The sequence below is a fragment of the Aulostomus chinensis genome, chromosome 1, assembly GCF_037954235.1.
Source record: "Aulostomus chinensis isolate RoL2024-O1b breed Wild chromosome 1, RoL_Achi_v1.0, whole genome shotgun sequence".
Lineage (NCBI taxonomy): Eukaryota > Metazoa > Chordata > Actinopteri > Syngnathiformes > Aulostomidae > Aulostomus > Aulostomus chinensis.
In genome coordinates, this window is record NC_141320.1 from 3,242,501 (window position 1) to 3,266,311 (window position 23,811).

Consider the following 23,811-nt stretch of genomic DNA (forward strand, 5'->3'; position numbering starts at 1 on the left):
GCACAGCCCATTAGCATCTGAGTGGTCGGTGAAACTCCCTAACGACCACCCCTGAAACTCCCTGACACCGCACCACGACTGTCGTTTGGGGAGGCCAGGTGAGTCTCGGGAGGGTCGTTTCCACCACAAAAGCACTGACCACTCCCACATAGGTTTATAAGCTGGAGTTTCCACACTCTTCACTAGAACTGAAGAAGCCTCTCGGATGAGAGGTGAAACGTCTTCAAGATAAACTTACGTCCAGTTGACCAGATTTTACTTTGCTTCGATCTACGATGACCTGGATGAATGAGAACCTACACAGACATCTGATGAGATCAGAACAAAAAGACTCTTCTGATCAGTTGTTGGAGAAACAGAACATGGACATCATGATTGAACTTCAGCCCTCATGAATGCCTTCCCTTCATGTGGAGGAGAGCTTGTTAAACTAGAAGAAATATCTAGTAGTCCAGCTCAGGATGTTCTGCTCTCATCATTCTGACCAAACTCTTTGGACGGGACATCGGCCAAATGTCCTCCCTGTTCCACCACATTCTGGTCTCTGTTCTTTCCTGTTCTATCCTGCTCCAACTTCCTACAGAGACTCAGACCATGAGAGGAAGGAGGATGAGAACCAGAGGTGTTCCTCACATATGAAGTTCAACTGGTAAAAGTCTCATCACACATCCAGGACTTCATCCACCTACCGAGCTGCAGTTGAAGCTTTGACCACTGGCAGCAGCCTCAGAAGAGCCTCCTCTGAAGCTGAATATTTGCTCAGGTCAAACACGTCCAGATCTTCTGAGGACAGTAAGATGAAGACCAGAGCCGACCACTGAGCTGGAGACAGTTTAGCTGAGGACAGACGTCCTGATCCCAGCAGACGCTGGATCTCCTCCACCAGAGAATCATCGTTCAGTTCATTCAGACAGTGGATCAGGTTGATGCTTCTCTCTGGAGACAGATCCTCATTCATCTTCGTCTTGATGAACTCAACTATTTCCTGTTTGGTCTCTGAGCTTCTTTCTGTCTGTGACACCAAACCTTGCAGGAGAGTCTGATTGGTCTGCAGTGAGAGACCCAGGAGGAAGCGGAGGAACAAGTCCAGGTGTCCATTGGGACTCTTCAAGGCCTGGTCCACAGCTCTCTGGTGCAGGTGTTTTAGTTCAGGTTCACCTCTGAAGACTCGTGACCTCCGGGATGTTTGTTTCTCTGTCAGCAGATTGACTCCAGAGTTGATGAAGGTCAGATGGACATGAAGAGCAGCCAGAAACTCCTGAACACTCAGATGAACGAAGCAGAACACCCGGTCCTGGTACAGTCCTCTCTCCTCTCTGAAGATCTGAGTGAACACTCCTGAGTACACAGAGGCTGCTCTGATGTCGATGCCACACTCTGTCAGGTCACATTCATAGAAGATCAGGTTGCCTCTCTGCAGCTGATCAAAAGCCAGTTTTCCCAGAGCCTTCATCATCCTCCTGCTCTCTGGAGTCCAGTGTGGATCCGTCTCAGCTCCTCCATCATACTTGACCTTCTTGACTTTGGCCTGAACCACCAGGAAGTGGATGTACATCTCAGTCAGGGTCTTTGGCAGTTCTCCTCTCTCTCTGGTGGTCAACAGGTCCTCCAGGACGGTCGCAGTGATCCAGCAGAAGACGGGGATGTGACACATGATGTGGAGGCTTCGGGACCTCTTGATGTGGGAGACCATGGTCTCGGCCTGTTCCTCATCTCTGAATCTCTTCCTGAAGTACTCCTCCTTCTGGGGGTCAGTGAACCCTCTCACCTCCGTCACCATGTCAACACACTCAGCAGGGATCTGATTGGCTGCAGCAGGTCGTGTGGTCATCAAGAGGTGAGCGGAGGGAAGCAGTGTCCCTCTGATGAGGTTTGTCAGCAGCTCGTCCACTGAGGTGGACTCTGTAGCATCGGTCACGGTCCGGTTGTTGTGGAAGTCCAGAGGGAGTCGACACTCGTCCAGACCGTCAAAGATCAACGCAACTTGGAACTCTTCCAACCTGCTGATTCCTGCTTCTTTGATTTCAGAGAAGAAGAGATGAACAAGTTCCACCAAGCTGAAGTTCCTCTGCTTCAGCACATTCAGCTCTCTGAAGGTGAACGGGAACATGAAGTCTATGTGCTGGTTGGTTCTGCCTTCAGCCCAGTCCAGTGTCAACTTGTGTGTTAGGACCGTCTTCCCGATGCCAGCCACTCCCTTTGTCAGCACGGTCCTGACTGCTGTCTCTCTTCCAGCTGAGGCTCTAAAGAGGTCTTCTAGTCTGATGGTTGTTTCTCGTGCGGCTGGTTTCCTGGATGCTGCCTCAATCTGTCTGACCTCATGTTCCTCATTGACCTCTGCAGCCCCTCCCTCGGTGATGTGGAGCTCTGTGTAGATCTGATTCAGAAGGCTTGGGTTTCCTGCTTTAGCGACCCCCTCAAACACACACTCAAACTTCTTCTGCAGGTTGGACTTCAGTTGACTTTGGCAGGCTGCAGAAGTTCCTGAATGAACAAAGAACAAATGGAGTCAAGGGTGAACACTGGGACTCGTCCTGGTCCTGATATATCTGGGTGCTGCAGGAAGGAAGCTGGAACTGGTTTGACGAGGGCTTGAATGTGAGGTACCTTCATTTGGATCAAAACATGATGCACTCCAGCTTTAAAGCTGTTCAAATCATCTTACTGCTGAGCAGACGGTCAGCCAGCTGCTCCTGATTCATTCTCTTGAGGAAGTCCAGTGTGATCTTCATGAACGCCTCTCTGCTCCTCCTCTGCTCCTCCGCATCATCCAACCACTCCTCTGGTTCATCTGGACTCAGAACCCTCCGGAATCTCTTCAGCTCCTTCTTCACAAAGTCAACAATCTTCTCCTCCAGTAGCTGGAACAGAATAAATGTCAGAGTGAAACGAGTGGAGGCAAAAACAGGTCATGTGACTGAAAACCTGCTGGTCTCCAGTGAGTGACTGAACCCTCACGGACCATAAAGATGGAGTCCAGGTGTGCTGGGTGTTGCTGGATGGACTCACCACCGAGACCATCTGAGTTCTGCTGATCAAGTCTGTGGAGACAAGATGAAGTCAAAGAACCAATAGTAAAGGAACACCAGGGACCTTCATGGTAGCAGGGACCTGGACCCAGCAGAGATGGGGGGGGTCTGTGGCTGGTCCCAGACCTGCCCATAGCCCCCTGCTCTTGAGTGGAAGAGATTGTATCAGAACAGACAGTTTACATTCTCACCTGGGATCAGACTCCAGTCCACCTTTGAACTTGAGAGGAAGACCCATAGACCAATCACTCTTCATGGACACACAGCTGGGTTCGGGGGGGTCTGGTGTCCTCTGAGAGAACCTGATGGAAACAACACTGATCAATGCTGACGATCAGGAAAAATCATCCAGGAAAACAGGAAAATGTTGAAGGTCAAACGTTTTAATGATGACGATAAAAAAAATGCCTGAGAAAAATGAGTTTCAGTCCTCAGGGCTCACCTCTGACCAGAAGACTGTTGACCATCTTTGAAAGAAATCGGCTGATCCATACAGGCGTTGCTTCTGAAGGACACACACCTGGGTCCAGGTCCAGCTCCAGGTCCAGGTCCAGCTCCAGCTCCAGGACCAGTAGAGTCCAGCCTGGTTTTCTGGGGAGGGGCTCCCTCCTCTAGGTCCTCACTCTGATTCATATCAGAGTTCAAACCTTCACACAAACACAACAACACCTTCATTTATCAACAAGCTTCACATCTCAGGACCCAAACTTGTGACTCCTCCAAGTTCAAATCCTTCTCCTCTTCAGAAACATGGTGGAGAGACATTCATTCTTCTCTGTCTGGAGGACGGAAGTCATCTGATAGCAGCAAGAAGACCTGAACCTTTGGACTCCAGGAGGACAGTTGAACTTTGTCTGGTTGAGCTGCTCTGAACTGAAAGAGCTGCTATCAGATCCAACATCAAAGTCTGACAAATGAACGTGTGACATGCCCAAAAATAGTGCGACCATTTTTGTGTTGAGATATTCCATCGTCGTCTGCCGCTTATTCCTTACTAGTCAGGGTCACGGGGTGGGGGGGTGGAGCCTATCCCAGCATCTACAGGTGAGAGGCGGGGTTCACCCTGGACAGGTCGCCAGTCCATCACAGGACCAACATACAGAGACAAACAACCATTCTCACTCACAGTCACACCTACAGTCAATTTAGAGTATCAATCAGCCTCGTCCCCTCTTGATGTCTTTGGACTGTGGAGGAAGCTGGAGTACCAGAGAGAACCTGTGACAGTCTAGACCCCACTGTCACTGTTTGTCCCAAACCCACCTCAATCAGTGCACAATTGTTTGGTGGGATAACATGGACAAACCTGGAAACAACCAGCAACATTAAAGGACATTTATTCAACAAAACCATGCATCAAACAAATTACAACCTTCTCCCTCACCAGGGCTCTGAACTGGATCCTAAAAGAGTCAGGGTGGGGCTGGAGCCTTTAAGTAGGCGTCGAAGGCTACGCCCAAATTGGGGCGAACCATTCCCTGTCCGGAGACAGGGGAACTCGAACAGTACATGGACATGTGAATGGGTTTGGTCAATGAAGGACACTGGACATTTGTTTATTGCAAAGTAGCAGATATATATGGTCACTGAAGGACATGGTGTTTCTTTGCTGTATGTTAAGGTACACAGAACAATTTGGGAAAACAATACAACTCCCCTTAACTGGTCTTTGGTCTGTCTGGTGGGAGGGGCCATGAGAGTATATAAGGGGTGAGAGTGGGCTTACAAGGCAGTCTGCTGTTAACGCTGCTGGGGTGAGGTGCTCATTCCAGAGGTCCAGAGGTCCAGAGGTCCAGAGGTCCAGAGGTCCAGAGGTCCAGAGGTCCAGAGGTCCAGAGGTCCAGAGGTCCAGAGGTCCAGAGGTCCAGAGGTCCAGAGGTCCAGAGGTCCAGAGGTCCAGAGGTCCAGAGGTCCAGAGGTCCAGAGGTGAATATTGTTTCTCAAAAGTTCTATTGTTTCCAAGTTATGATGTTCTTTCTATTGATTAAGCTAAGAGTAAACCATGGTTGATATGCGCATTGACTTATTCTTGTTGAAAGTATTGACTGCTAAAACATAGAATATGCATATTTGATTTATTCTTGTTGAAAGTATTGTGACTGCTAAAACACAGAATATGCATATTTGATTTATTCTTGAAAGTATACTGCTAAAACATAGAATGTACGCATTTGATCATTGTTAAATATTTTGATTTGTATCTGAGTTATTCTTTTGTTTTGAGCTCGTTATTTAGTTTTGATTATTTTTATTACAGACCTCTGGTCCCTTCTGTATGTAGCTGCTTTATTACATTTGTGTATCACAACTGGGGAAATAAATATTGTTACAACTTATGCAACTCTGTCGTGTTTTGCCATCAATGGTTTAATGTCTGGGTCTCACACTACCCATACCTGTGTCCGGGGTGTGACATTTGGTGGCAGTGGTGGGATCCAGACATTAAACCACTGATGGCAAAACACAACAGAGTTGCATAAGTTGTAACAATATTTATTTCCCCAGTTGTGATACACAAATGTAATAAAGCAGCTATATACAGAAGGGACCAGACAGGAACAGGGAGAACATGGAGACTCCACACAGAAAGATCCTGTGCTGGAGCCAGGACTCGAACCCGGAACCTTCTTGCTGTGAGGCCACAGTGCTGACCACTGCACCACCGTGCAGCCTGTTTAGATATTCATTTAATTAAAAAAAAAAAATTTCTTTGTTGCCAGGGTTTAATACCACCTTAATAGAATTGAACGACATCGCTGTCATGTTAAATTTTATGTCAGTTTCGACATTGAAATCTTATCCATCCATCCCTGTCTTTCTGTCTTGCCTCCAGCAGATCTGAGACTCCTCAGGATGACCCGGCAGCCACAAAAATACTACTTTAAGCATTACAGTACGTGTTTGCTCAGTTTATAGTACTATTTATAGTATACTATTAATACTAATAGTATTCATTGTACTATGACAACAAATTGAATATTATCTCATATGTTCTTGGGGGTCTGCACGGTGGTGCAGTGGTTAGCACTGTGGCCTCACAGCAAGAAGGTTCCGGGTTGGAGTCCCGGCTCAGCATAGGATCTTTCTGAGTGAGTCTCCATGTTCTCCCTGTTCCTGTGTGGGTTCTCTCTGGTACTCCAGCTTCCTCCCACAGTCCAAAGACATCAAGAGGGGACGAGGCTGATTGATACTCTAAATTGACCGTAGGTGTGAGTGTGAATGGTTGTTCGTCTCTGTATGTTGGCCCTGTGATGGACTGGTGACCTGTCCAGGGTGAACACCGCCTCTTGCCCATAGGTGATGGGATAGGCTCCAGCCCCCCGCGACCATTAATGTGTAGGAATAAGCAGAAGATGATGATGGATGGATGTTCTTAGGTTTAACTTGAAATTGTGCAATTTTTGGATATGTAGGCTCTATATTTGTGGGTATTTCTTCAATTTTCCAATTATTAAAGTAGACAGTCTGCTTCTATATGACATTATTAGTGTGTGTATACAGATAGATCTATAAAATTAAAAAAAATCAAATATAATCAAGTAAATATATATTAAATTAGCCAATTAAAATGGCCAGTTTTTAATAATCACTGAGACGTAGCAGGAACCAGCTCTAACCTAGTTATCCTTGATTAATTATGTTACTATGGCATCTACAGCCACTGCCAGCATCTTTTAAATATTATTTGATTCATTATGAGTGTTTGAAAACGCCAAAAAGTTATGGCCTCCATCATGAATCTTTGAATGACTTTTGTAGAGGAAAAAATAGCGTAGTATTGAGCGAACTGATTCATTTAATGCGCTGAGACTTCATTGCGCCGGTTAAACAGCGGTGCAGAGTGAGGCGGGCGACCGGACCAAGTTGGCGGCGGCATTTCTCGACAGCGCCCATTCGTGGTAGCGGCGGATGCGGGATCTACTCTTTACTATGTCCATGATCTGGACGATGAACGGGCTGCTGTGTGTCTTCATTGTTGCTGTGTTTCTCTGTGTTTCACAGAACAGTTTGTGACTCTGGTCCCAACCTGGGACCAGAGTCACAAACGTATCACCATGACAACCTGACTATCAGACTGTTGGTGTCATCACCTTCTGATGGAGAACAGAATCTCCATGAAGCAGCGAGTGCAGGTGAAGGAACCAGCAGCTCTGACTTTGGAAAGATCTCAGTCCAACATTCCTACTCGGAATGTTGATCCAAGCATCAGGAAACTCTGATGGTTCGGATCAGATTCCAGGTTTGAGTCTCAGCTTCACTCCTCCAACAGCTCAGAATCATAAACTCAGGCTTTTCTAGCAGCTGCTCTGCCTCCAGGACCTCAAACAGCAACACTGAATGATGCTGTGGTCAGGACCCTCTTTCATGTCTGGATGACACACAGCGGCTGTCCCTCAACTCCAGTGTGAAGTCTGGCATGTTAAGATCCGGTTGGACCCGCTCATACTCTCCCTGCATTCTTCCCTGATGACGCAACATGAGAAACCAAGCGCTGCTGGTTTGCTGTGAACGTTCCCACTGACGCTCGTTGTGAACCAGCTAGAATCCCACCTTCACACCTCCTGATGGAGACGGTTCAGCTGGACACTCAAGCAGGGAGCCGACTCAGTCAGAGGGATCCTGTTGGTCTGGGGGGTTCTCACCTGCTGAACTCAACCTGCACACTCGTTCAATGGTTCTTTTCTTCCCTCCTTCTTCCCCCTCCTTTAATTCAGTTAGCGGTTCAAGACAAACAGGTGACCGACATGGACAGACATGTCCATCAATCATGGCCTTCATACCTGGATCAGAGAGACGCTGCTCCTTCTCCCTCCTCAGTCCAGGTGTTTATGTGCATTTGATCTGGCGTCGCTTCCTCATAACAAGTCAACGAGAACAACCTGAAAACCAGTCAGGCCACAGGCAGAAACCAGTTACATGCTGTTGTCCCATCTCTCCACTAGATGGTGCTGCCTGCCTCTATGATGGCTCCAGATCAGATGGATCCCAGCAGCAGCAGTTGAGTTCCTGTCCCTGCTTCAACACTTCCAGACCTTCATGAGGTCACATCAAGTTCTTCCAGGATTCCCTGAGAGACGTCTTTGGAGAGCTGCAGCTTGTCTCTGTCCAGAGTCTCATCATCATCTCCCAGTTTTCCTCCTGCTCCCCCATTCAGACCTGAACTGCCATCAATATTATTCATGTTGTTATCTGACTGAAGTCTTTACACATCAGAGGTGCCACCCTTGGGCCATGCTGGGGTCGTCCCTTTGGTTCGCTTCTCCCACTTTTAAGAAATTTCTAACCTTTGTTTTAAAAGCTCAGGGTTCTTCACCCCGATTAGGACGGTTGATACGATACTCATTTTACAAGTTGCACCTTTAACCTGTTCTTCTATTGGCACTTGGAATAAAAGACAAGAGGAAAAACATGAACCTCTGTGCAGGAGTCCAGGTGAGCACGGGGGGACTATTTTTAACTTTCTATGTCTGTGTATCTTCTGGGCCGGTTGCCAAGCTATTAGTCAACTGTACTACAATACCCACACACACCTTAGTCACGCCCACTGACCATTCCCACCAATCACAGCTGGAGGAGCCAGGAGGCGTTTCCCCTTCAGTCATACACACCTCTCCTTTCACTCGTTCAGGTTCCTATCCCTCCTTTCACTCTGACTCCTCCATCAGAACTGGGCAACAACAACTCTTCTATCTGTGCTGCAGCCTGGCCTTTTGTCCACTTCAACCTCTCCCTCCTCACCCGTCCAGCCCTCCTCTCACACCCTCACTCTTACCTCCAACTTTGGAACTCCAACATGGAGCGACACAAGATCTTCAGAAGAAGTGCAGGTTATAGATTTGCTAGATGAAACAGTTTCCATGAACAAAGGGTTCACATTGATGGAATAAAGTACAAGAATTCTTTGATTTAAAACAAATGCATGACCAGTTTTGTGTGAAGGGGAAACATGAATTAGACTTGAACAAAACGTGGTCCAGATGTAGAACTGCAGCAGTGTTGAACCCAGGTCTGACTGCTAGAGGACCAACAGAGCCCATCAAGCTCTGTGTACTGGAACGTGGAGTTTAGTTCCTGTCACACAGCACTGCTCTCTCTGCTCCTCTCAGCCACACTCCTGGATGAAGCTCAGTCACACCACACATATGAACACTCACAAACACACAAGGACACACACTCACCAACACTAAACATGAACAAACACAACCTGGTCAGCCTGAGTCAGATCTGCTCAGGTGTCCTCAGTCAGGGGGGACTGGACCCAAGCATTTCTTTGGTTTTTATTGTGTGTCCTTATTCTGAGGGATGTTTCCCTCTCTATGTTCAGGAGGTTTATGGGACTTGCTGGTATTTTCAACTGAATGGTTTACTGGAAGCTGGAGTGACTGATCAGACCAGTCACTCCAGGAAACCTCCTTTAAATGCTGTCAGAGAGGGAGTGCCGTCTGCTGGTGGTGGTGTTCATTCCTCAGTGGGAGCCTCTATGGTTGATGTTCTACTGCCCTCTGGTGGTGAGGCAGTGGGGATGCAGGTGATCTGCTGGTCTGGTTGAACGTGAGTGGACAGAAACCTTGTTGAGGTGACTGGGAGTTCCTGACTGTGGTGAGCTGCCTTGCTTCTCCTCAGGTCTTCATGGTGGCTTTCTGCTGGACTGTTGTTGAAGGGAACATGGTATCCTATCATTTTCAGCTCTGACATCTGGACAGTGGACAGATGTGACATCATCATGGTCTCACTGCCTGCTTTGTTCATGGATCAATGGAACGTTGTGTTGGAACCTTTATTGTAGAACTGCTATGAGCTGAGAGCTCAGTGTTGTTGGAACAATGCAGCTCCACATGGGACTGATGTGATGAAGAGGTTTTTATTGAGCTGAAGCTGGAGAGCAACAATCAAAATGGAGCAGCAAACATTCTGATGGCAACGTTTACAGAGGAAAACTGTTGCAGAGTTCAGAGTCCCAGTGAGTCAGGTCAGGACTGGGAACACTGGTCTCTCCTCAGCACCTCTGACACTGGAGTCTGGGAGCCCTGGGTGGCCTCACAGCTCACCCAGCCCACCTTCCTCCACTGGTCTGCGGGGAGCCTCAGGGTGCTGCTCCAGCTGTAGAGGCCGTCCTTCTCCAGCACCCCGGGGCTCCTGCTCTCCTCCCCGCCGCCGCTGCTGCTGCCGTCCACCTTCCAGGCCAGACTCCAGTCTGAAGGGAAGCCCTTGTTGGCCAACAACACCAGCGTGACCCTCCCCTGCTGCAGCTCCTGGCTGGAGGGGGGCAGCACCGTTAGGGAGGGAGGGACATCACCTAGAAGACACCGCTCAGATTAGAGGACAGGCTAGCTGTCAATCAAACCCTGCTGCTTGGACACCAGGACTGTGAGAGCAGATTTCCTCTTGAAGGAGTTTCTGTCAGATGTTTCTCTGCTCCAGCAGTCACTCATTCACACATTGTTTCACTTCCCTTCAAGAAGCGGCTCAGAAAGAGTCCTCACCGCCCAAATAGAAGCAGGACCCTGACAATGGAGGAAAGCCCCTTTGGCAGCAGCTCCACTTTGAAAACTGCCATCAACTAAAGCTTCTCTGTTCAGTCATGAAGATGAAGAACAAAGAAACCCCACACATTCAAATCTCCCTGATTCAGTACCATGGGGACAATGTTTACTTTGTCCTGTTACCAGGAGGAGGGATTTACCTGTGGCTGAGCATCAAAGGCAGCTTCAAGGAACCAGAAATGCCCTTATTTGGACATGACTTTGTCGAAGGACTCCCCTGAAATTCAAGGCCCTGAATGGGAAAGTATTTACAAACCTGGTAACTTAAACAACAAACCAGTCAAACCACAGCTACCAGTTTAAACTTCAGACTTGGAGGTTCATGTTCATGGTCGACTTCCAAAACTTGACTTCAGAATTCTTTGAACCCAGAATTTTTTTTACTCTTTGATTTCAGAATTTTGTCTTTGATGTCATCGTGACACAATGGACCGAACCTCTAGATTTGATATTCTACTGCCCTCTGTTCACTGTTATGCAGATGACACACAACTTTACTGGAAACTCCTCCAACCGCCGCCTGCACCGCCCCCCCCCCCTTATTCCCTACTGTCACACTGGCCTGCGCTCCCCTTCCATGAACCAGTCTGCCATCCAGTCCCCCATCAAGCTGGCTTGATGGCTCTCCCTGCCTCCCCTTCCATGAACCAGTCTACCATCCAGTCTACCATCCAGTCCCCCATCAAGCTGGCTTGCTCTCCCTGCCTCCCCTACCAGAAGCTTCCTTCTTCAACTGTCATTAACATTTCCATGTTTCTCACATTCTGCATTGTAAACTGTTTTCTTGTCTGTAGCAACATCTACTGCATGTCTGTCCGTCCTGGGTGAGGGATCCTCCTCTGTTGCTCACCCTGAGGTTTCTCAGATTTTTCCCTGTTAAAAGGGTTTTCTATGGAGTTTTTCCTCAGTCGATGTGAGGGTCTAAGGGCAGAGGATGTTGTTATGATGCCATGTGAAGCCCTTTGAGACAAACTGTTAGTGAAAATGGGCTCTACAAATAAAATCGCCTTACCTTGTGACATTCAGGACATTTTTGGAGCCTCTTGTTGGATTTTGCCACAGAGAATCAGAGCCAATCAAAAGCCTGGTGGACTTTAACATGGAGGACTGAACAAGTCAGGAAAGCATCAGTTTGACCTTCACAGGTGTTTCTGTTCCTGTCTCAATGCTGTAGAAAGAGCCTGAGGAGCTCAGACGGTAGAGCATCAGACTTTTAATCTGAGGGTCCAGGGTTCAAGTCCCTGTTCAGGTGCTGTGGAGGTTCCAGTGTTTGACAACATGGTACTGGATGAAGTTTAGTGTTGAACAAACTGTCAACGTCAAAAGTAGAAGTGTTCTTGTCTTGCTACTGTGAGACAGTCGCTAGAAAAGTGACCACTAATAATTTCATGTGGCATGCAATTAACAAAACACCGACATTGATGGTCAAGGGGGGTGGAGCCTATCCCAGCATCTACAGGCCAGAGGCAGGGTTCACCCTGGACAGGTCGCCAGTCCATTGCAGGGCCAACATACAGAGACAAACAACCATTCACACTCACATTCATACCTACGGTCAATTTAGAGTGTCCAATCAGCCTCGTCCCAAATTACACATCTTTGGACGGTGGGAAGGAGCCGGAGTACCAGAGAGAACCCACGCATGAACAGGGAGAACATGCAGATTCTGCACCCGAGCCTGGACTCAAACCCAGAACCTTCTTGCTGTGAGGCCACAGTGCTAACCACTGCACCATCATGCCGCCGTGGTCTCCTCTACTTTTCTCAATTGTCTTTCTTTCATGTCCTCCTGAGATCAAACACAGAATTCTAGTTACTGTCAAAGCCCTGATGACATCATCAGGAATTCTGACTTTGATCTGGAGACTCTTGCTTTAATCTGAATTTGATCTGACTAATGTTTTAGTTTAGGTTGCATGATGCCGACCACCTCATTTCTCCTGATGGACTGGTGACCTGTCCAGGGTGAACCCTGCCTCTTGCCCAATGTCACCTGGGATCGCCCCCCCCCCCCCATGACCCTTAAAGGATAAGAATAGAAAGTGGATGGAGGGATGGACTCAACACTGAAATCAGCTGATCTGATCCACATTCTAATGTTTCCTGTCCCTCTTTAGGAGTCAGTGAGAATAGTAGTGTATATAATAATGTATATCCAACCTTGTAGTATCTTTCCAAAGCTTTTAGTATTTCTTCTTGTTTCTACTTGTAGTTTTAGTGTCTGGATCTTTTCTTTTGATATCCTGCTGTCTGCTCTTTGCTTTTGGAGCTTCCATCCCAACAACTACCAAACCTCCTGGGTACTGTAAGAAAAAATGGTCAAGTTCTTCTGACTTCTCCAGGAACGTCCTGCTCTCATTGGTCTGTCTTCATTTTGACTCCTCCCACTGCCACAATGACCAGCCTTTATACTCTTGGTGACTGGGGCCCTGGTTGCTGCAGGCCTCAACACCAGCCTGTGGTTGTGAGCAGGGCAGAACAGAACTGACAGTATCTCCCATGCAGGACCTGGGTCAGATCCTGGTGCCAGCTGGGGCACCGCTTTAACCTGGACCCCTAGAGGATCTTCTCCAGGAACTGGCCTTTTTGGTTCCATCAAGGCCTGAGAGGATGGTGAAGAGTGATCCTCCACCAGGCAGCACAGTCAGCAGCAGCCATTTTGTTCCACTAGAATCAAGTATGATAGTGACAGACTGGTGAGTACTTGCTAACTGACACTTCCTGTTTTTACTGCTATTCTTCTAGAATGTGCTCATGTTGGCTGCTCCCCAACCACAGTTTCAAAGCCATGATGACATCTTTCATCAACAATCAGACTTATTTTTTCTCTATTTGGACAAATAAGGTTTCAACTGACACGGCTGGCCAACGTCCTGGAGTTCATTCAGCCTGGAGAACCAGGTGCTGGTTCCTTCTTTTACCAGGCAGGAACGGGCAGCAGATCCAAGATCAGTAGGTGCGGATGTCTGCTTTGACTGGTAGGAGGAAAGAGAGCAGGAGAGCTGGTCAGAGACAAAGACAGATCATGAAGAAGGAGTGCTGTACTCTGCTAGCACATGCTAGTGACAGTCAGAGATCAGGAGTCTCAGCAGGGAAAGATTCATCTCTTATTTCAGAGGATAGTTGGACGTTCACTGGAAGACAGTGACGTGTGGTGAGGTTCATGGCTGGTGAGGCACCGACTCCATCACAATCAGATCTGTCAACATATGAAAAAAAACCTGCATTTAATAATAAAAACAGTCAAAAAATGTTCTCCATGTTTTGGCTTCTGTCTGCCACAGCTTCTTCAGCGCTCTGGATACTTTAGCGTGAACCTCCTGCTTCCATTGAAAATCCAATTTAGAAAATTGTTTTAGCTTAGAAATGGAATCCTCCATTGTGACATTACGGCCACTCAGGAGAAAAACAATAACTGAATGACTGCACTTGACTTTCCTAACAGTAAATTGTAGCTCGCTGTCACTTCTTCTTCTGCAGCGGACCGGAGGAGGCGCAAGCAGAATCCCTGGGCTCACTAGCGCCTCCTCCATGAGGCAGGAGAACTGCGTGCCTCACCCGGCACCTTTTCGCAGCCGTTTTTATGATCGCTCAGCACAAGAAACACGTACACTCAGTGTATACAAAAACACTCTACATGATATTCACCAGCTAAACTATAGAAATGTAGTTTGTTTAGCAGAAGTATTTGAACATTTTAATAGCGCCATAGAAAGAGACAGCAATACGGGCTCCCTGCGTAGCATGCAGCACAGTTAGCCGAGTCATTGAGCAATGCCTGGTGAGGCTCAGCTGCCTGGTGCCTCACCGCACATCTCTTCTCAGTATTTAAACGATAAATATGAAAAAACTGTGATTTTGAATAAAAAATAACTTAAAACTGGTTGAGTTAAAAGCAAAATAACTTTATCGTACAAATCAAAGGAAAAATACAATAATTGCTTTTATTTTTTTCAATTTACATTTTTTTCTTTCCATGATGACGGGCAAGGCACGGCCTCACTTGCCTCCCCTGACCGCACGTCACTGACACACACACAGCCCCCCCCCCCCCACACACACACACACTGAGACATGCAGCAGCTCACAGTAACTGCCTCAGTCACACAGCAGATAGACTCCTTTCTATAACAAGATAAGCAGTAGAAATGGATGGAAGTGATGATGAACTGATGAACAGGTGATTTGTCCAAAAGTCAACATCAGATTCATTTCCAAACTGTGGAAGCAGTTTCATCTTGAGGTTCCAGGTAAGAACAGCCAGCTGTGGGCTGACACACATCTCTTCAGGAGCACTTCTATGCTCCAAACTTGCCAGGTTGAATTGTGTCTGTATTCTGAGGGCAGCGGGAGGACGGAGGAGTGAGGACACACACATCTGGAACTGAGAGCAGTGTGTGTGGGATTTCCCCAGCAAAGATAAAACCAGCTCCTTCATGCTGGCTATGAAGGCTCACAGTCACACTGACCCTGCTACAAATACTTTGATATGCAACAGACTGGTTTCTCTTCTGGTAGTTTGTTATCAACTGTTGTCACATTTAAGGATCACTTTAGACTAGAGGGTGTCCTCTTCAGATTTTGAACAGCGCAATATAGACTCTGTGGGTCCTTCTGATTGATTAATGATGACTTGTTGAAAAATTCCTACAGTCATCAGTAGGAGCAGAGCTGATGAGGAGAAATCAACTCCAGATGTTCCCAGACGGGGAAAACCTGCTCTTCCTCGCTGGTTCACCTCTGGAAACGAAACTCCAACAGATGCGCGGACCAGAGGGAGGAAACCACGGCGTTTCACTGCTTTAGATTTAGAATCTCACGCCAAGCCGGAGAAGCAGGTCCTGAATCAGTCACGTGGTCACTGCCGGCTGGCGAGGCTTCGGACGTCACCACATACGTCATCAATACGCACTTCAAAAAACGAGAAGAAGACGCGGGAAGCTTTGAACACAACAAGGAAAGAAGGAGAAGTCCGTGAACCCCCGCCTCGGTCTTTGTCTCCTGAAGGCTGAGTGGCGCCGGTAGAACCTCAACATGTGCGCCGCGCAGCTGCTGCGGGTGTCGGTCCAGGAGCGGATCCTCGCCGCCGCTGAAGACTTCCTGCTGCAGCTGGGAGAAGGAGACTCAGCGGCTGGAGTCCCGGTGCTGGGAGCGCTGCTCACCGAGCGGCTGGCGGCGGCCGCGGAGCAGATTGTGGCTCTGCTGGAGGAAACCGTGGCGGAGTACGAGCGGGAGAACCGCCGGCAGAGGTTGCTGCTCGATGCCGTGCTGAAGCCCCGAGTCAGGCTGGACAGAGCAGGTGAGTCCCCGCAGGGACCTGCTGGGCCCCTCATTCAGTCCAAGAAGTGGAGCTGCAGCAGGGCCGGTTCTCGACGGGCATTTATAAGGGGGCAGACAGAAATGTGAAGGGGCACATGATGGCGACTGAGGCGGGAAAGGGTGTGGTGGTGTTGGGGGGGGGGGGTAGGTGGGTCTCTGGATCACTGTTGTTGTCATGTAATTGGATTGCACTTTGTCAGACCTTCACCCTCAGACCGGTTCAACCTGGTCCCACATGAAGGCTAAAGCCCAGTTCACTCCAAGATTTTAGGCATCAGTGACTTCCCTCCCCCAATCAGGCTGAGGCATTAATGACCACCACACTACAGTAATGAGGGTGAACAGATCCAAGACAGTGGACTGGGAGGTCGCATGCGACGTCGGTGACAAAAAGTGGACACCAGCACTGCTGGATATCAGGACTTGTGGCAGTGACGTAAACGGAGCTGCAGCCAATGACAGCAGACATGGGAGCTCTGGCAGTGGGGGAGTGACGCAGAGCCACCAACAACAATGAGGAGGGGCATGGATTCTAGGAAGGGTTCACCATATCCTTGGACACAGGATTCTTGGCTCCATGGTAGCGCACTAAGGACCTGGAGGGCTGCGTTCTGTTCCACCTCCATGTTTACAATGAAAGGGGCGTGCGCTGCGTCCAAGAGTTTCCTGGTCAGCTGTGCAGTTGGCCACGCCTCCTGACGGGGAAAATCCTGTAGTCTGAACACTCCTGTGCACCGACAAATCTTGTAGTGTGAACAGCAGCCTGATTGAGCGCCGATGGTGTGAACAGCAGGGCCTGTCGCTAACAAAAAGTAGCGTAGTTTGAACAGGGCTTGAGCTTCTGCTGGTGGAACTCTGAGGGTCCCTGAGGCCCCAAACCCCTGACCAGGAGGAGGTGGCAGTCCCTCGGGGCCAAATTAAAAAAGAAAACTAAAAAAACATTTCTGGTTCCAATTCTGAGATCAACTTACAAAATAAAGTCAGAATTATAAGAGCTCTCAATGTAGCCGATATTTACCAAACTGAAGGGTTGGCGTTGTGTTAAACCTCTTGTTTGTCTTCTTGTCCTGTTCTCAGCTTCTTGTTTGGAGCACCTGAACTCTGTTTGCACCTGAACAGCTCCACTCTCCTTTCTCACCCATCCACTCCTCAACAACAGCCTCCTGTTTCCCTTTGCAAACTCTAACAAACCTCCATATCCAAGTCATGTGTTCTGGACTTCTCATGGCCCAAGTTGACCAAAGTCCTCTTTCTTTGATGGAACGTGGTTTGATGGTAGGGGGTTCAGATCTGTGACAAAGCAGAGAAGGAACTCTCCCAAGATGCTGAGACGCATCAATGACAGGGCTCGGAGGGAAAGAGAGGAGGTGAACCTGTCCTCTCAGTGCTGCCTTTTCCAATGGATTCTTCAGCTTCTGCAGTGAATCTGGTCCACATTCAGTTTGTGGCTCATCTGTTACTTTCTGAAGGGAGAGAGAGAGAAAGAGAAACGTCATTCTGAGTGCAGCCCAACGCAGCAAAAAGCTGTGCTGGAACCTGACGGGCTACGTCCTGGCTCGTTAGGGTCCAAGCAGTGATTGATGGTGATGGAGGCAGTGGGGTTGGGAGGGTGTGTGTGTGTGTGTGTGTGCGTGTGTGTCACGAGAAGATACACACACACACACACACAGCGGTGTGACAGAGAGATGAGAGGAAGCTGACACTGTATCACGCACCCTTTTCAGCAGATTTTTCCGCTGCTGCAGATCATTTTGTCAACTCTTAATCCAGTAATGTTGGGAGTCCATCAGGATTTGTGGGGTTTTTAACTTCTAAAATTTTGTGGAAAAATCCCAGAGACAAACTCCACCTTCAGGAGCCAGAAAGAAGGATTGGATTGTTTTTCTGAAGGCAAAGGTGGTCCAATCCCATCCATGATCCCAGACCTGCTCAGTGCCCCCTCAGATAAAGATGGTGGATCAAATCAACAACAACAAGTCAGTAAAAGTCAAAGAGCAGGCAGCACAATGTTGGTGGGACTTGTTCTGATGATGGAGCTCCATTCTACCACCATCATGGATCAGACACATGAGGAAAGCTGTGGAGCAGCTGAAGGTGGTTGCTGCCAGGCTGAAGACCACCAGACACATCAGGAGGACCAGGATGGTGATGCTGAAAGAGCAGCACTGACTCAGTCAGCACACACACACACACACACACACACACGTGTCAGCAGTCTCTCTGTCTCCTGCAGCAAGTCACATGATATCCAAATGAGTCCCGTCAGAATGAACCAATGTTACAGCAGCTTTAGGGGACAAAATCCAAAGGCAAACCTCCTGCAGACACCAGTGAAGCTCTGTTGTTTCATTTCAATGCAGTTTCAGTCCAGATCAGTGAGTCCAGAGCTGCTAGCTTGACAGCTAAACACGGAGCATCACAACACTCAGCAGGACCCTGGCTGGAGTCGTTCTGCCAGCTTGAAGTGACGTCACTCATGCAGCTCTTTGAGTGTCTCAGTGGTTCAGACCTCCAGTGCTCCAACATGAACAGGAACCTTGAAGACCATCAACCATTCATCAACAGTACAGAACAATGAGAAGAGTTTCCACTTCTAAATAAAAGGCTATCACACTGTTACTACTACAATATTACAGTATTAGAGGTTTAGAAAGTTCACCAAATTAAGAGTAAAATGATATCATAGGCATTGACTCAGCTACATGTAGAATACAAATGCAAAGCCAGAAAACCTGGAGAGAACCCACGTAGGAACAGGGAGAACATGCAGACTCACACAGAAAGATCCTGTGCTTGAGCAGGGGCTCGAACCCAGAACCTTGTTGCTGTGAGGTGACAGGTTGAACCACTGCACCACTGTGCCTCCTATAATGGAAACTATACAGGCCTTTTAAAAAGTTATTTTTGTTCACTGCCCAGCCGGCCTGGGCTGGACCGGCCATTCAAGAATTGTCCCACTTTTCCCAGTGGCCAGGATGTCCCTGGACCCCACACACTGACCAGGACACTGGGAGGCGGTACTCATGCTAATGCTAGCCAGCAAGTGTCTCTGGTCTTGTTGTGTCTGTAATGAGGGCCATTGTGTTCCAACTGAGCAGGAATGTAAAAACATAGAAGATTTTAATAGCTGATGGCTATTTGGTGTTGTTAGAGTGGATAAACCTCACCTTGTGATTATGAATGGACAAAACCATTCAGTGATGGGGACCTATGACCTTTGACCTGGGTGACCCAACGTTGATCCAAGCATCTGAAGCCAGCGTTTCTGTTCCCAGTTTGCTGACTGGTTGTCAGTAGCAGGACGTCTCTTTTCATTGAGTTGATTTCTGTTTCTGTCTGTTGCTCCGCTGTTTCAGAGTCAAATGAAGAGATTTCTGATGTTGCTGTTTGTGTCCTGCAGATGTGGAGCAGCTGCTGGTGATTAAAGAAGAGGTTCCCCCTGAGCTGCAGGACCCAGAGCCCCCCCCACATTAAAGAGGAGAGGGAGGAGCTCTGGACCAGTGAGGAGGGAGGGCAGCTTCAAGGGCAGCAGGAGGCTGATATCACCACGTTCCCCTTCACTCTGGTCCCTGTGAAGAGAGAAGGGGACGAAGAGAAACCTCAGTTCCCACAGCTTCATCAGAGTCTAACTGAGGAGAACTTGAAGGAAGAGTCTCTGAGCAGCAGCCCAGTTCATCCTCTGAAAACAGAAGCTGATGGAGAAGAGAGTGGAGGACCAGAACCAGAACCAGCCAGCAAGGTAGATCCAGATCCACTTGTACAACCCCAGACTGAAGACCAGATGTCAGTCTCTTCTGAAGCTGAGCCTGAAGTCAGTGAGGATGATTGGGTCAGACCTGATAACACGGCCACCTCTGAGCACAAGGAACCCTTTGGCTCCAGGAGGAATTTGCTTCAGAAATTGAGACCAGGACAGGAAGTGAGTCATTGCAGCTCAAAAGAGCAAAAAGTAAAGACTGAAAGAGAATCAGAGATCATCAGGAACGTGAACTTTGGTCCTTCTGAATCTGAGACAGAAGTCAGGAAGGATGAGCGTCCCTTTAGGTGCTCAACATGCAGTAAAGATTTTAGGAACAGAAGGAGTTTGAATAATCACATGAGAACACACACTGGGGAGAAACCATTCCCATGCTCAGTTTGTGGCAGAAGATTCTCAGAAAAGGGTAATTTGAGAAGACACATGAGAAGACACACTGGAGAGAAACCATTTCCCTGCTCAGTTTGTGGCAAAAGATTCTCAGAAAAGAGAGGTCTGAAAAGATACATGAAAATGCACAATGGGGAGAAACCATTCCCCTGCTCAGTTTGTGGCACAAGATTTTCAGAAAATGGGCATCTGAAAATGCACATGAGAACTCACACAGGGGAGAAGCCATTCCCCTGCTCCATTTGTGGAAAAATGTTCTCTGTTCAAGGATATTTGAAAAGCCACATAAGAACACATACTAGAGAGAAACCATTCCTCTGCTCAATTTGTGGCACAAGATTCTCAGAAAAGAGATATCTGAAAAACCACGAGAACACACACTGGGGAGAAACCATTCCCCTGCTCACTTGGTGCTGAAAGATTCTTGATAAAGGCACAACTGAAAAAACACATAAGAACGCACACTGGGGAGAAACCATTCCCCTGCTCAGTTTGTGCTAAAAGATTCTCGGTAAAGGGACACCTGAAAAGACACATGAGAATGCACAGTGGGGAGAAACCATTTTTCCAAACATGACACTGAAGCCATGACAAAAGAGTGGGAGACGCAGGTTGAAAGCCAATAATGAATGTATTTAACTAAAAAAAAACACAACAATAAATCAAAAATGGGCCCAGGTGCTTCCAACTAGGAGGAATGAACAGCTCCCCACCCTCCAGATACCTGCTGCAACACAAGAAACATCATGAAAGACACGAGATTCTGCGTGACTTTTCTGTTAAACCTGTGTTGAGAGCTAATTTGCAGTATGCAACCAAACCAGGTTACTTTTGAATGTTGCAAAAATACATCCCTGCAATTCTTCAAAAATAATTAATAATACAAGAACACACATTTGGTTTGTTTTGCACTGGAATTGTCCTTTAAGAGCTTCACAAGCTGGGAGAAGGATTTTAAACACTACTCTGGATTTTACTGGAGGCCAGTGCAGCGAAGCTAAGATTTGCGTGATGTGCTCTCTCTTCCTAGTTTCTGTCTATGCTTCTTGTCTATGCTTTATGCTTTATTTCTATGCATGCACCTGCATTGTGGACCAGCTGCAGAGTCTTCAACCACTTGTTAGTACAGCCTGATAATAAAGTAAATAAAAATATATGATAATAAAGAGTTACAATAGAGCAGTGACATCACTAGATAATGTGTCTCTAAGGGGTTTTGGGCCAAGCACAGGAACTTCTGTCTTATCAGAGTTGAACAGTAACAAGTTATAAGTCATCCAGGCCTTCATGTCTGGAATGCATGCTTGTAGTTTGGATAACTGTTGGCCTTCATCCGGCTTTATTGATAAATATAATTGATTATCATCTGTGAAACAATGGAAATGTATGGAGTGTTTTTGAATAATATGACCTAAAGGAAGCATATATAAAGTGAAGAGTATCGGCCCCAGCACTGAACCTTGGGGAACACCGTGTTTAACTTTGGTTTGCATGGAAGATTTATCGTTAATGAGTAGGGCTGGGTTTAAAAAATCGATTTAATCCATTTGAATCAATTTTCCTTTTCATGGTTTGATATCGATTCATAAAACCCACAGATCGATTCCTAACTTGCAGAGAACAGCCTGTGTATCAACTCTGGCAGTCTCGCATGATCAGCGTTTGGCGGCAGTTTTAATGGAATGTGATCTTGCGAGAATTTACTACCAGTCAAGCAAACATGGCGGACTGAAGCACAACCCTGAAGGCACACTCGGTGAGATTAAAGGCCGATGTTTGGGTGCACTTTGGTTTTAAGGACGGAGAAAATGACGACTTGGGGGGGGGGCAATATGCAAACTATGCAACGGGATGGTAAAGTACTGTGGGAATACGACAAATCTCCACTTGTCAAGACATCACCCAGCAGAAAACCAGTCGACACGGCTCAAACAACGCAGCCTGGAGCAGGTATAAGATAACCGAGGCTGTTGCAGTTTTTATATGCAAAGACATTTGACAATACCAAACATGAACGCAAGCTTAAAACAAAGCATCGAAACTTCGCTTCACTCAGCAGAGAACGTGGCATTGACTTGTGATTGTTAGACGTCAAGAGCAACAGATTCATATCTGACCATTCCAGCTCACTACATTAGCGACTGGGTCCTCGCATGCCATGTTCTTCAAACCAGAGCCGTGGAAACCAGCCACACAGCGAGAAAACTCAGCGAACTGTTATTCAGTGCAATAGGCGAGTGGAAGCTTAGGAACAAGGTGCCAGCCATCGAAACTGACAATGCAGCAAATATTGTCCGCGCTGCGGAGATTACGGGCTTGTTGCACATTGGTTGCTTTGCACACCTTCTTAATTTAGCCTCGCAAACTGCGCTGAAAGTCCCTACAGCTGCACGCTTGCTCGGCAGAGTCAGACGCATGGCTGCATTTTTTCATCGTAGCTCTACGGCGAGCCGCATCCTCAGTGAGAAGCAAAGGGTGCTGGAGCTTCCTGAGCACAAGATGGTGATTGACGTGGTGACACGTTGGAATAGCTCACTGGAGATGCTGGACCGTTTCCTCCAGCAGCAACCAGCCATCTCAGCAGCTCTGCTGTCACCTGAAGTACGCAGAAACGAGAAAGATGTCTGCACGTTGACAGAAGTGGACGTAAGAGTCCCAGAGGATGTGGTCAAAGCCCTTCAGCCACTGAAAGCAGCTACTCTTGCCAAGTCTGAGGAAAAATCCCCGACTCTGTCCATCATTGCACCCTTGCATGCACAACTGTTGGAAGAGATGCGCTGTGTCCCCCAGGATTCAACAGTCATCAAAGAGGTCAGGACAGCAGCAGACAACAACCTCAATTCAAGGTAAGCTTAAAAAGTATGTTGGTGAATGCGTGTGCATTCATGCACATTCATTTCCAATTAAATTATATTTAAGTGATCAAATATATCTTTTCAAGGTTCGTGCCTTGAAGGACAGGCTCTATGTTGCTTCAGCGTCAGACCCTCGTTTCAAGGCTCTGCCTTTCTTGCCTGATGAGGCCTGGAACCACACATTCTCCCGACTGGTGACTGAAGCTTCTGTTGTGGCACAGGCGGAGGCTTCTAATGTAAGTTATTGACACAAAAAAAACCTTATTTCCTACAGTTTTTGTACTTTACTGTATTCAACTCAAATTTAATTTGTCTTCATTATTTTAATATTAAGCAGTTGTATTCTGAATTGTATTCCAAGTGTCTTTCCAGATCATTTTCTTGCTATTTTCAAACAGCAAACATCTGCTTTTGGTGGAAAAGAAGAAGCTGTGCCTGATCCCGTTGAAGATGTTGCTCCACCAAAGAGACCAAAGGAATCCTCTGCGCTGATGTCTCTCCTAGGGTCAGCCTACATGCGGAAAGAGACAGTTACACAGAAAACTGTATTTGAAAAGGCCCAGGATGAAATCAAAATATACAGGGAAGTAACACCCATTCCACTCTCTGAGAATCCTCTCAACTGGTGGAGAACACATGCAAAGCAGGATCCCCTATTGGCCCACCAAGTAAAACGGTACCTTTGTGTACCTGGTACCAGTGTCCCGTCCGAGCGGGTTTTTTCCACCACTGGGGATGTTGTGACGGCAAAAAGGAGCTGCCTTACTCCTCAACATGTTGATCAACTCCTTTTCATGCAGAAAAATCGTACTCTCTCCAACAAGTAAGAAAAGGGATGACAGGTCTTGAAGTTTTATGGACTTAGGTTTGTGATTATTGTTCAGAAGTTTACAAGATCTTTTTTATTCGTGTGTCAA

General features: G+C 47.4%; 1 protein-coding gene, 1 long non-coding RNA gene and 1 gene segment (V, D, J or C); 1 reads left to right on the forward strand and 2 right to left on the reverse strand.

Annotated features, from left to right (window-relative positions):
• The window catches only part of LOC147270008 (NACHT, LRR and PYD domains-containing protein 3-like), a 21,228-nt gene extending 13,315 nt beyond the window's left edge, over positions 1–7,913 (reverse strand). For all 4 annotated transcript variants that reach the window (XR_015110801.1, XM_086223210.1, XM_086182857.1 and 1 more), the window contains exons 1-6: positions 7,811–7,913; positions 3,472–3,676; positions 3,221–3,331; positions 2,963–3,041; positions 2,666–2,861; positions 690–2,484 (exon numbers count right to left, since the gene is read on the reverse strand). Coding sequence is in view for 3 of the 4 variants with exons in the window: in XM_086223210.1 (XP_086079336.1) it covers positions 690–2,484; positions 2,666–2,861; positions 2,963–3,041; positions 3,221–3,331; positions 3,472–3,662 (2,372 nt within the window). In the remaining variant the exon portion in view is untranslated. The remainder of the gene's footprint in view (positions 1–689; positions 2,485–2,665; positions 2,862–2,962; positions 3,042–3,220; positions 3,332–3,471; positions 3,677–7,810) is intronic.
• On the forward strand, positions 4,775–9,247 carry LOC147270009 (uncharacterized). Its single transcript, XR_015112091.1, has 3 exons — positions 4,775–4,955; positions 7,745–7,852; positions 7,973–9,247. It is a non-coding gene; the product is annotated as an uncharacterized LOC147270009 (long non-coding RNA).
• Positions 9,248–9,882: 635 nt separating this feature from the next.
• The window catches only part of LOC147270010 (Ig kappa chain V-III region MOPC 63-like), a 495,635-nt gene continuing 481,706 nt past the window's right edge, over positions 9,883–23,811 (reverse strand). Inside the window, 1 exon segment of the V gene segment in view lies at positions 9,883–10,326. Within this exon segment, the coding sequence occupies positions 10,001–10,326 (326 nt within the window).